This window comes from Bos javanicus, chromosome 11 (genome assembly GCF_032452875.1).
Source record: "Bos javanicus breed banteng chromosome 11, ARS-OSU_banteng_1.0, whole genome shotgun sequence".
Taxonomy (NCBI): Eukaryota; Metazoa; Chordata; class Mammalia; order Artiodactyla; family Bovidae; genus Bos; species Bos javanicus.
In genome coordinates this window covers 720,909-733,758 of record NC_083878.1, presented here as the reverse complement: position 1 = coordinate 733,758, position 12,850 = coordinate 720,909, and the positions used below count along the sequence as shown (strand labels likewise).

The following is a 12,850-nucleotide window of genomic DNA, read 5'->3' as shown; positions in this document are numbered from 1 at the left end:
CCTTCCAATCACAACAGAAAGTTTAAAAGAAGGTATCTTTTTCTTGAGACATCTTGTTTAAAACCAGGAAACTCGTCCACACTGAAGTCCCACCTGAGAGCTGCCATGTTGGAAATGGAAGGTGAACGGGAGTGCAGGCTGGGCGAGGAGGTGGAGCGGCTCTGGCTGTGGATGGAGGAGTAGTTCTGGAAGGGGGAAGCCACGGGGGAGTCGCCCTTGGAGAGGCTTCTGAGGTGTGCTGTGAGCGAGCTGCTAGTAGCCACGTTCTGGGGGGTGCCCCCCTGTTCAGAGAACTTTAAAACAACATTCCCTTCCTTAAGTCAAAATGAAGGGGGATGGGGAGGTAATCATTAGATTAGAAGGGCAATTTCCTTTCAGGGTAGTTGCCAGTTATTAAAGATATAACATTTTTTTCCCTAAGATACTCAATTTATTTCACGAGTCTTCTAAAAGCATACAAACAAATATCATACATTAGCACACATATACGGAGTCTAGAAAGATGGTGTGCTGCCAGTGAGTCTATTTGCAGGGCAGCAGTGGAGAGGCAGGCATGGAACAGACTGAGGACACAGTGCAGGAAGCAGAGGGGGGACGAGTGGAGAGAGTAGCATGGAAGCATACACGCTACCACACGTAAAACAGAGAACCCATGGGAGTTTGCTGTGTGACTCAGGGAGCTCAAACTGGGGCTCTCTGACAACCTAGCGGGGGTAGGCTGGGGTGGAAGGAGGGAGGCAGGTTCAAGGGGGAGAGGACATATGTATACCTATGGCTGATTCATATTGATGTATGGCAGAAACCAAGAGAATACTGTAAAGCAATTATCCACCAATTAAAAATAAACAAATTTTAAAAATAATTTTTAATGAGTAGCAAAAAAAAAAAAAATGCAAGTTTTCAGTATTAACTATCTTTTTCTGTTAAGAAGTGACTTGCCTTCACCCTTACCTCTGTTTTGACTCTCCGGAGAGCCCACACAGAGTGCAGACCTTGAACGGTGTCATAGGTCATGACAATGGAGGGATCGGTGTGGAGAAAGACAATTTTCATTGCATGATCTACAACATACTGTACCCGTGATGAACCAAAAAGACCTTAAAGATAAAACAGAAATGATCAAGTATAGGACAATGGGCTTCACAAGACTTGTTTATGAAGTGACTCTTGCAATTCCTAAAGACACAGAGAAATGAAGGTAATAAAGGCATGAAATCCATTAATATATTAATATGACATAATTAACTCTCCATTTTTAATACATTTACTTTGGGCATCAATTTCTTCAAATATATTAAAGATGAGAATGTTATGAGCTTTTATATCACACACATGTACTTAAATGTTAATGAATTTAAGCCATTAAACTCATCAACCACAGGTAAAAGGTCCATGATTCCTTTAATAACTGACTTATTCATAAATTTTAAGCAACTATTCTGCCAAATTTGACTTCCTTAGTGGTTCTTTTCCTCTGTATGAAATCTGTCCTCGATGGTAACCATTCAAACAGTGCTGAACAATACACTGCTGTTATTGTTTTACTGGGAAGACACGCAAAAATAAGTTTTTTCCTAGTGAGTTCAGCTTTTCTATCTACAGTACCACAAACAAGTTCCTATTTCCTTATTTGACAGTTTCCAAAATGTTTTCCTCTCAACATATTTAAAAAATTTAAAAGAATTGGGTTATAAAATTAAGAAGTACATTATAAAGAAAGAAAAATCACTCATAATTCCACTCAAAATAATTATTACTAAAATTTTTAGGAGCATTCCTCCTAGTTTTGTTTTCCTGTACAGACATATTTTTTGTTTTTACAAAATTAGAATCATATTCCATTTAGTTTTGTACCTTACTTAACATGAATAAGCAATTCCTGAGATTATCAAATATTATTCAAAAATTTGAGCAATAATGGCTGCATACCATTCGACCATATGCTCTGACACGTGTGCTTAGGTTGTTTGTAGTTGTTAGCAGTATAATATAGAATTATCAACAAACTTTTCTGTATAAGGCCAAAGAGTAAATAGTTTAGGCTTTGCAGACCACAAAGTGAATCAGTAGCGTAATTTATTTTGTTTTTTCCTACAACCTTTTAAAAAGGTTGAAACCACTCTTAGCTCATAAGGCTTAGGAAAATAAGCTGGATTTATCTGCAGTTTGCCAAGCCCTGATAGAGAAGATAAAAATCTCAGTGGTATTTCAGAATATATACTAGGGACTATGTCCTTAAAACTGGTTAAAAAACATAATTTTTTTTTAGCCTTCAAGTATCATTATTCATAATAACTTATGTTTGATCACATTTAAAATTTTAAAATAAGCATCTAGAAATACGTCTAGAAAATATTAAAAAAATTGAGTCCCAAAAATTATATTATGAGCAGGGTAAGTGAAATATTAAAATTTACACCATAAAGGTCTAAGGCTCTCCATTTCTTTTTTCCAGAAAAAAGAAACAATTTTAGTTTATCTAAGTCCTGTTGATTTATTATTAATTACTGAGAAACAGAGTACAGAGTCATCTACAGCTAAGTTAGAAAATCTAAAAAAAAAAAAAAAAGAAAATCTATCACTATTCCTGGCTCTATTTTTACTAAAAGAAGAGTTGTTTAAAGTCAATACCAGGATATTCAATGAAGTAATTAATATGAATTATTTTCATAATTATTTTTTAATGCTTAAATTATTTTACCTTTATAAGACAAATCAAATTTTCATAACCTCCTTTATTTCCTCCCCACTCCCAAACTCAAATAAGAGTCTGCGTAAAAGAATTTATAAAAATACACTTACTTCCAGATTTGCAAACTAGTGGTGTAATTTCATCCAGTGGATGCAGCATGCTGAACAGAGTGGGTAAAGGTTCTCTAGTAAGGACAAATAAACAATCAATCACCAACTCCATTTGTGCACAAATTTTGAACATTCTCTGCAAATAAATGTCTTCTGCAGACTAGCAACTAGAAATCTACAGTCTCGAAGAGCAACCCTCTAAACTCTGACATACCGTTTTTCACAGCATCTTCGATTTTCTTTCTAGAAATCTCTCTTATGCACAGTAAGTCTACACACACACACACACACACACACACACACACACACACAGCACAGAATCAGCGTAGCCCAGGGAGGACCCGCAAGCAGCCGTCACCACCTTACAGACCAACCGAGAGAGGGGTGTAAGGCAGTCATTTTTAAAAAACACTTTTCTTAGTGGCACTGTGTCTGACAGCTAGGAAAGAAATTTAGTCCCCTAGACCTATTTACAAAGGCATGTACTTTAAAAAGGAAGAAGAATAAATGCTTCAAGTAAATTAAATGGCTGCTTTTTAAGGAGTGACTGAAAAAAAAGGAAAAGAACGGACCTTCTATCTGAACACAGAAAGAGATCACAATCTGTAAGCAACCTTCTCCAAACTTAGTATCTACTCCTTGCAACACACTGACAGGTAACTGGATGTTCCTGCCCTTCGGCGAGCTGAGAGCTGATTAGGGAGACAAACTAAACACTTACTACACACCTAAGACTAGGAAGCTCTATGTCAAAGATTGTACACATTAGCTCATTAAAACTCTGCATAAAACCTAGCAAGTAAAGACAGTATTCTTCCTTTAACAGGTAAGGAAACTAATGCCAAAGCTAATGATTTGCCCAAAGTAACATAATGGAAAAAAATGGCAGAGCTAAGAACTGAGTCTTACTATCTTTAAGCCAAGAGTTCACTCAGTTTTACTACCTGGGGGACAAAAGCTGAGATAATTAAGTGCCAAGAGAGAAGTATCAATAGAACTTACAAGTGTACAATGATGAGGTGAGAGAAAAGGCATCTATCTGCACTGACAGCATGGTAATTTTCATCATCCCAAACTTTTGGGCAAGCAATTTTACCTAAGAACCAACAGAAAAAGCCCAAGGAATCATATTCTGACCTGCATACCTGGGTGGGCCTGGAGGAACCTCACATGAAGAGCTGCTTCGTTCGAACAGCAATCCATACTTGGTGGGCCAAACATTTGCAACCTATTTGGTAAAAGGGTAAGGAAAAACAGAAGTAAAAGAAATGACTCTTTATAACATGTTTTTCTGAAACAATATAGAACATTAGATTTTTCTTCCAATATAATAAGAGCTTTGCAGACTAACAATCTATAATTCTAACAAGGAAATCTAAGAGAAAATCAAATATACGGAAGAGAAGTTTTATCTAATATTCCCACCAGTGCTAATATCAGTACCAAACTGACAATGTGATTAAAGGGTAATGACTGCATTAGGGCATGAAAAAAGATGATGAGAAACAGGAAAAACACTAATATTGCTCAAATGGTTGAGTATAACCAAAGTGATTTCTTACAAATGTACTTAAAATGAAAAAAAAAAAATTCCCAGAAAAGATTTCACAATTCACTTCACTAGATAATTTACCTTTTAGGCAAAGGATGGAAATGGCAAGCAATTACAGCTGCTAAAATTTAGCTATTTTATTCAGTAAAAATAACATTTGTGATTACACAATGTGAGAGCAGCAGTACTTCTGAAATCAATTAATTCAAGAATAAGCTCCAATAAAACACAAAAAGATTGAAACACTCAGACTTACCTGAAAAGGTAAAGAAGCTATGTAATCCTTTCCTTCTATGCTATGCATGTTGATACATGAGCTTTGCAATATACATATGCATCTTTCCACTTCATCACTACCTGAAAAGGGAGTACAAGATACATGCTTTTTTTTTTTTTTTCAAAAAAGGTTCCCAAATACAAGTTACAATTTCCAATAGCACAAATTCTTTAATGAACAACATAAAAATGCTCAAGGTAAGCCACTATTATTAGTGGCTACCTATTTTGACTGGAAAAAAAAAATGAGATAAACATTTAGAATCATAAGATCAAATAAAATTTCAAAAAGAAACTTACTGTAGTCCTTATCAGACTTATCCTGTGATATAATGAAGTCACACCACAATGCCTAAAATCAAAACAAAATGCTTACTTAAGAAAATGGTATCTAAAAATAACCTATTAATTAATAATATCTAAATAATAGTGTCATGTACATAACTGTCCCACCTTATCAGCTCAACACATACATATGGGAATAAGGAAAAATAAGATAAAATTAGACTAATGATAACTATTTTCAGATAAACTATGTCTGCTAATAAGGTTTATGAAGAGAAAAGGGAAGACAAAAATCAACAAACCTACTAGATAGAAGCTTTGAAGCAGAAGTGAATTCAAATAGAGATTCAACCTATATTAAACCCTATATCCTATACAAAGCTAAAGATTATTGTAAAAGCTGAAAACTGCCAAGCTATTTCATAATCTCCAGACTTACCTAATGACCTTATCACTCTTTGACACACCTAGAAATCCCTCATTAAACGCTCATTTTAAAAATGTGTGTGTGTGTGTGTGTACGTACATACCAGGAAAACTTTTAAAAACCATTAAACTTTAACTGGCATGCTTGACAATCACATCGAAATTATCTAAAGAACGCTAGACTGGAACAAACACAAGCTGGAATCAAGATTGCCGGGAGAAATATCAATAACCTCAGATATGCAGATGACACCATCCTTATGGCAGAAAGTGAAGAACTAAAAAGCCTCTTGATGAAAGTGAAAGAGAGTGAAAAAGTTGGCGTAAAGCTCAACATTCAGAAAACTAAGATCATGGCATCTGGTCTCATCACTTCATGGGAAATAGATGGGGAAACAGTGGAAATAGTGTGAGACTTTATTTTTTTGGGCTCCAAAATCACTGCAGATGGTGACTGCAGCCATGAAATTAAAAGATGCTTACTCCTTGGAAGGAAAGTTATGACCAACCTAGATAGCATATTGAAAAGCAGAGACATTACTTTTCCAACAAAGGTCCGTCTAGTCAAGGCTATGGTTTTTCCTGTAGTCATGTATGGATGTGACAGTTGGACTGTGAAGAAGGCTGAGCGCCGAAGAATTGATGCTTTTGAACTGTGGTGTTGGAGAAGACTCTTGAGAGTCCCATGGACTGCAAGGAGATCCAACCAGTCCATCCTAAAGGAGATCAGTCCTGGATGTTCACTGGAAGGACTGATGCTGAAGCTGAAACTCCAGTACTTTGGTCACCTGATGTGAAGAACTGACTCATTGGAAAAGACCCTGATGCTGGGAGGCATCAGGGGCAGGAGGAAAAGGGGGCGACAGAGGATGAGATGGCTGGATGGCATCACCAACTCGATGGACGTGAGTCTGAGTGAACTCCGGGAGATGGTGATGGACGCGGAGGCCTGTCGTGCTGCGGTTCATGGGGTCGCAAAGAGTCGGATACAACTGAGCAACTGAACTGAAAGGCATTTTCATGTGCCTTTTTAATTGTGGTAAAACATACATAAAATTTATCTTTTTAACCATTTTTCAGTGGCATTAAATACGTTTACAATGTTACATGGGGGGAAATAATCATCAAAAAGATCACTGGCTTCAACACTCCTACACAGAAATGCTTTCACACATTGTCTGAAATTGGGGAATAATTCACTTTACCCTTCCTACTAAATTGTTATAAGAGTACAACACTCATCATAAAATAGTTAACGGGGAAAAAAAGCAGTCGAGATATGATTTCAGTGTTTACAAATAAAGAACTTCACATGAATAAGAAGCCTCTAAAACCTTCTGTCAATAGGCGAACAATTAATTCAACTACCAAAAATGCTTTCATTTTCCCCCCAACTTGATATCCTAAAATCTTTCTGTAAGAAAAGCTGAAATGGTACAGTGACCATCTGTCTCACCTAAATCTGACGGTTGTTACTAACCTTTTGTGTATCTGTTTATGTGTGCATTCCTATACATAAGGATGTGGGGAGTGGGGAGGTGTGTTTGAAAATTACACACAGCATCACTTCACCCCGAAACCCGTCATCTTGTATTTCCACCTCATCATCTATTTCCTAAAACTGAAGACGTACTCCTATTAAACCTATAGGTTTAACCTATAAACTGTCATACCACTTGAGGAAAAAAATGTAATTTTCTACTAGCACCTGATATCCAGTCCATTTTCAACTATTTCAGATTTTCTCAAGAATGTCTCCCTTTTTTAAAAATATAAATGTATTTATTTTAATTGGAGGCTAACTACTTTTCAGTACTGTAGTGGGTTTGCCACACTGACATGGGTTCATATCGGGTATGCCTGTGTCCCCATCCTGAACCCCTCTACCTCCCTGCCCGACCCATCCCTCAGGGTCGTCCTCGTGCTCCAGCCCCAGCTGGTTCTCAAACCAAGATTCAAAGTTCATTTAACGACATTCAAAAAATACTGTATTTGCTGATGTCCTTTTAGTCTCTTCTAACCTAGAACAGCCCCACCTTTCTTTCCTGCTCCTTGACTAACTTTTTAAAGAGGCCAGAATGTAGACTGTTCCACATTCTGAATTCTTACAATTGTTTTCTTGTAGTGTTTTTTTTCCTTCTATTTTTAATTATGGAAAATTTCAAATACAAAGTAAACAGAATAACATAATGAATACTCATTAGCCAATAATTATCAACCTCTGGCCATTCTTGTTTCATCTATACCTCCAACCCACTCATCTCACGATACTTTAAAAATGTACCCTCTGGTCCCTATACTTTCTATAACTGAAGGTTGAACTAGATGCTCACGTTATATAATCTGGGGAAGAAACTGAGAGGATGACAACATATACTGCATCGTAGCTAGAGTCTAGTGTGCCTTTGTCCCACTACTAATGATGGCAAAGAATCACCTGGTGGAAATGGAGACCAACAGATGTCTCTAAAATAGAGATACATCTGTTCCTTTATATTAGCAAGTAATCCACAGAGTAATACCCTGGTGCACGGTAATGTCTTTTCACCCAAAAGTGTTACTATTCATTAACAATCCTTTTCTGAATCAATTATTACAACTGGAGGTTACAAAATGAGGATTTTTAACTCTATCCTTCTATTTTTATTAGTTGGCACTCTTCCACAAATAAGGGAGATAAACTGCATGTCTTCCTAAACAGGAAGGGCAAATACTTAATTCCTTCTCTTTAATTACCAATTATCAGAACAGATGTAGGTGTAATATCTAACTGCAACGAGACCAAGTAGGTTTTTCTCTCTCTGATTGTCACTAGGAAGTAGGTATTATTGAATACCTGCAATCAATTATAATCATCGTGTGTTAAAGTATTCTTTGTACCCTCAATGTCTTAGAAATTTTTAGAGAATAATGAATCTTATCACTCAAGAACAGTGTTTAAAGACTCATTAAACTGACAAGTTCAGTCGCTCAGTCGTGTCTGACTCTTTGCAACCCCATGGACTGCAGCATACAAAAAAGGACAGTGGGAAAAAACTGACTGACAAAGAACAGTGGGAAAAAGGTGACGCTATAGGAAACAAACGAACTTTTAACACGTACACCCGGCTGCTGGGATCACTGTGCTGTTTTTATTATTTCTGTTAAATTTTAGGACAAACATTGATTTTAAGTGTTAAATAATCAAATGCTAAAATTCAAATCAACTCACCTGTTGAACAGGACTGTCAACTGTAAATGCTTTATAAACAGCCAATGCCTGGCTTTTACTTCCTTTGCTCCAGATAACCATGTTTCCAGCCATGTAGAGTTCCTCATCGTAATCCACCTCTTCTCCAATTTCACTGACACCTTTCCTTAACTGCCAGCTCTCCTTAAAAGTTAATACATACAAGACATGTTTAAGCACTTTTTCAATAGTATGGAGCAAGATTTACTAATTAAATCAAATAATTACCCAGATACAAGTCTCCTACTCTCTCTCTGCGTGTGGAGTAAGACACAATCCAAGCCCAACTTTTAGAAACTCGGTGCCACTGATTAACAAAGTGGGGTGTCTGGGTATGTGCATTATATATCTTATAGGATGTTTCATGTTATACTATCGTATTATTTGTCCAAAACATAAACATGTCTGCAGATCCCAAAATGAAACCAACATGCCTGGGTAAACTAAAAAGGTATATTAAGTGTAGGGAGAAGTGATGGAGACGGGCAGTGAGGTGCACGCGGGAATCACTGGGGGAGTTTATCCACAGGGCAGATTTCCCTGCTTCACAGCTACATTCAACTTCTGTCCCTGGGCATTACAATTAAATGGGAGAAAGAAAGGTTTAGATTTCTAACTACACAGACTTTCCTCTCCCTGAGATTGTGGTATCCTAAGTGGAATAAGGTGGGAAGACTGATTCTCTGACATGCTAACGTCTCATCCCTCTATTTAAAACTAGGGGAAACGTAGCAGGGACCATTTCTAACTCTACTATCTAATCAAACAACATGGTATCTGGTCCCCACATACTAAGTGAAGAGAAAGAGGTTTAGAATGGACCATAACCATAATACTTACTATAAAACCATGAGTTACATGTCTAAATAAATGGTTATGACACCATAATACAATGAAGTCATTATTTTAGTCTTGACTGAAATTACCAAATCTTAACCACTACCCTAGAAATACCATTATACTCCTTTCTCAGTGGTAGGTAGTCTTAAATTACAAGTAGATCACAACATTCTACATTTCAAAAATATTATGGGAAAGAAACTTAACGGAACCTTCTGTTTCTCATGGATGGTAACCTCCTGAAGGGATCCCACTAGGCCAGCAGCACCATCAGAAGACCATAACTCGGAGGCTGGCTGAAGCTGGCGAAGCTGGAGGTTCAAAGCATTAGGGTGGTGCTTGCAGTGGTCTCGACCAAAAGGAACAAATTCCTGCAAATCCCCGGCTGCAATCATTGTTGCCCTTTCTTCATAGAAGTTCGACATGGGTTCCAAATATCAACATTATTTCTGTATGAATTCAAACACATTGTAGTCAGCTTCTGGAGACAAAACCAGAATAAAATGTCATAAAAGTTTACAGAAGAGTCATTAATTCTTAGATGAGTGTCAAATAATCCTATTATATTGTAAGTGTACAAGTAATTAATAACATCGAAGGTCGTTCTAGACCTGCCTCTCAGATGATTAGTCATGGGCACATTTTAGTTGGGCCCACAGAAGGTTAGCACTGAAGGCCAGCACCAGACTGAAGTGAGCACTATGTCCCACAACACCTTTCCCGTGTTTCACACTACACACTAGCTTTTCCACATTTCACACATGAAGCATTCAGACAAGGTGCACTTTATAGCCCCATGACTGCCCGGCTTCTTAACATTAAAGGTCATTTCTGTTCATTTCCGCTGAAACCTAATTTGAAAAACACATTTCAAGGATCACTGGCATGTTGGAATGAAACAAACCAAAAAACCCAAAACCTCATATTACCTCTAATTCATCGTAAGTTGAACTACTCCTTTCAGCTGACCAAGCCACAAGTGAAAGTCAAAGTCACTCAGTCGGGTTCAACTCTTTGTGACCCCACGGACTGTAAAATCCATGGAATTCTCCAAGCCAAAATACTGGAGTAGGTAGCCATTCCCTTCTCCAGGGGATCTTCCCAACCCAGGGACTGAACCCAGATTTCTTGTACTGCAGGTGGATTCTTTACAGTCTGAGCCACCAGGGAAGCCTGATCAATCCACAAAAGACCTAATAAACTGTCAAATGTGACCAAGTTATGACACCCCAGTCGACCAGAACATAACAACTACAATCAATTCCAATTTGAGGGCCAAACACAGGAAACCAAGGCATGAAGAACTCTGGCCATGGGATAGCCATACTTGTAGCAAATTTACAAGTCCTAGCTTTTAATACAATTTATTTACAGTACAGCTCATCACCATAAAGATGTGGATGAGCTGTGGGTGGAAACATGCTTCTTTACTTCCAAAACATTTCTACATACAGTAATGGACAGCCAGTAAAATTCACTGTATGATATAGTAGATAAGGTAGATGCTAGTTTTCTCTCCAAGACAATACCTGTCCTAAAAATGGATTTTGTGGCATGTCGAAGCTGAAATCCTCAAACACATATATCAAAACCAACATTTAACCATAGTACTATAAACAGTGTTTGGAACAGCACTCACAATTAAAAGTTTAACTATATTTGACATACCTCTCATCCCATCTGAGGTCTTTTTGGCATCAATAGGGTTTTTTTTTTTTTTCCTGCACTATCTCAAAGCCCCTGTAATTCCTATGCAGCTCTTCCAGGGTCAAAGTTATTTTGCCATGAGTTAAATGCAATTCCTGACACAACTGTATGTCATAATCAAAACACTTATTTTTCTCCGCTAAAATTCAGAACTGAGAACACTTGAACTTGGGATATAACTGAAACAGTACCTTATAAAACTTACAAGAAAACAACAAAATTCATTTGGTCTGCCTATCAACAGAATAACAAACGTTAAAGAACTGACCGGAGAGTTTATCCTACTTCAGTTTTGCAATTTTGGAACGTTATTCTATTAAAACTTAGAAAATTACAAAACTATTAATTATAGAGTTATTTTCACAGTACAATATTTTTGTATTATTTACGAGAACATATTTAATACTTTTGCCATCTCAATTTTTTACGTATTTTTACTTATCAGGGGGGCAACATAAAGAGCTACAGATGAAAATACTGTATTAAACTGATACGCTATAAATCAAGATATCAGCCTTGCTTAATAGCAATAAAAACTACCCCGCCAGAGGTAACCACAAAGCTGCTTCAAGAGTAAATTCGACTAAATCCAAGTGCACACAGAAGACAGTTTGAGCCTCTGCAAAAACGCACAACTTCCCCGGCCCCTCTAGAGTCAGGAGAATCCATCAGGCTAAGAGCTTGAGCCTCAGAACTTCGTTTAAAGAGGGCAAGGGGCCGACCTAGAAGTTGAGACCCCCATGGAAGCTGAGACCCCTTTCGCGCTGAGCTCAGCAAAGAAGCCGGCGCGGAGCGTAACAGAGAGACGTACGCCGGAAAGCACAGCCCGCAAACTGGGGTCCCCATGGCTCCAGCGCGCGCTCAGGGACCGTCCCGAGCTCCCAGCCCTCCCGATCAGGGAGCGGGTAGGCCTTGGGACGAGTGTTAGGACCACGGGATACGCGATGAGCCACGAGGCGTGGCGGACCGGGGACCACACCTGTGTGACTCGGGACGCGTCAGGCGCGGCGAGCCCCGGCTGCTCTCCGGAGGCAAGGGGACCGAGAGGGCCCAAGAGTAGCGGCGGGGATGGTCACGGTGACTCCTCGGCCACTGCAGCTTCTCATTCCCTCTCCCTCCCCTGTTCCGGAGGAAGACTGGGCAGCAGCTGTGGACAAGACTGCTAACAACAGGAAGGCGTGCGGGAGAACCTCTCACCCGAGACGTTCAAATGGTCGCGTCCATCTTGACTTTCCCGTCGTGCCTCGCGCCGGGGTGGGGCTTCGGCAGGAGCGCGGCGAGCCTGCGGCTGTAGCGCCTGCGCAGTTGCGGGAAGGATGCTTTGGGCTCCCGAAGGCTCTGTGGCTGAAGAATCCGCCTGCAATGCAGGAAACACATGAGAAACGGGTTCGATCCCTGGCTCGGGAAGATACCTGGAGAAGGAAATGGCAACCCACTCCAGTATTCTTGCCTGGAAAATCTATGGACAGGGAAGTCTGGCAGACTCCAATCCATGGGGTCGCAAAGAGTCGGGTGCTAATGAACGACTAAGCACAGGCACCTTCTGTAGTGTAGCCGCTGTGACCCAAAGCAAGACTACCTCTGCTAGGGTCTGTGCTGGAATAGGACCTTCCTGGTGTCCAGGTCTCCACGTCAATACGAACCTGACCTGCCTCCTAACTATGAAAAATAAGATTTTCTGGCCAGTTTCCCTCTCCTCTCCTGACCCCCAAATGGGAGGTATATGCCTCCAG

General features: G+C 39.1%; 1 protein-coding gene across 5 annotated transcripts in view; it reads right to left on the bottom strand.

The window, feature by feature from the left end:
• Positions 1–12,420, bottom strand: part of ANAPC1 (anaphase promoting complex subunit 1) — a 100,469-nt gene extending 88,049 nt beyond the window's left edge. For 3 of the 5 annotated variants that reach the window (XM_061431426.1, XM_061431429.1, XM_061431431.1), the window contains exons 1-9: positions 12,097–12,388; positions 9,623–9,859; positions 8,553–8,714; positions 4,931–4,982; positions 4,611–4,711; positions 3,948–4,030; positions 2,803–2,876; positions 952–1,097; positions 94–314 (exon numbers count right to left, since the gene is read on the bottom strand). In XM_061431426.1, coding sequence (XP_061287410.1) covers positions 94–314; positions 952–1,097; positions 2,803–2,876; positions 3,948–4,030; positions 4,611–4,711; positions 4,931–4,982; positions 8,553–8,714; positions 9,623–9,835 — 1,052 coding nt within the window. In that variant the 5' untranslated portion in view covers positions 9,836–9,859; positions 12,097–12,388. Of the gene's footprint in view, positions 1–93; positions 315–951; positions 1,098–2,802; positions 2,877–3,947; positions 4,031–4,610; positions 4,712–4,930; positions 4,983–8,552; positions 8,715–9,622; positions 9,860–12,096 lie in introns of all 5 variants that reach the window. The other 2 variants (XM_061431427.1, XM_061431430.1) reach the window with 2 other exon arrangements.
• Between the last annotated feature and the right edge of the window lie 430 nt (positions 12,421–12,850).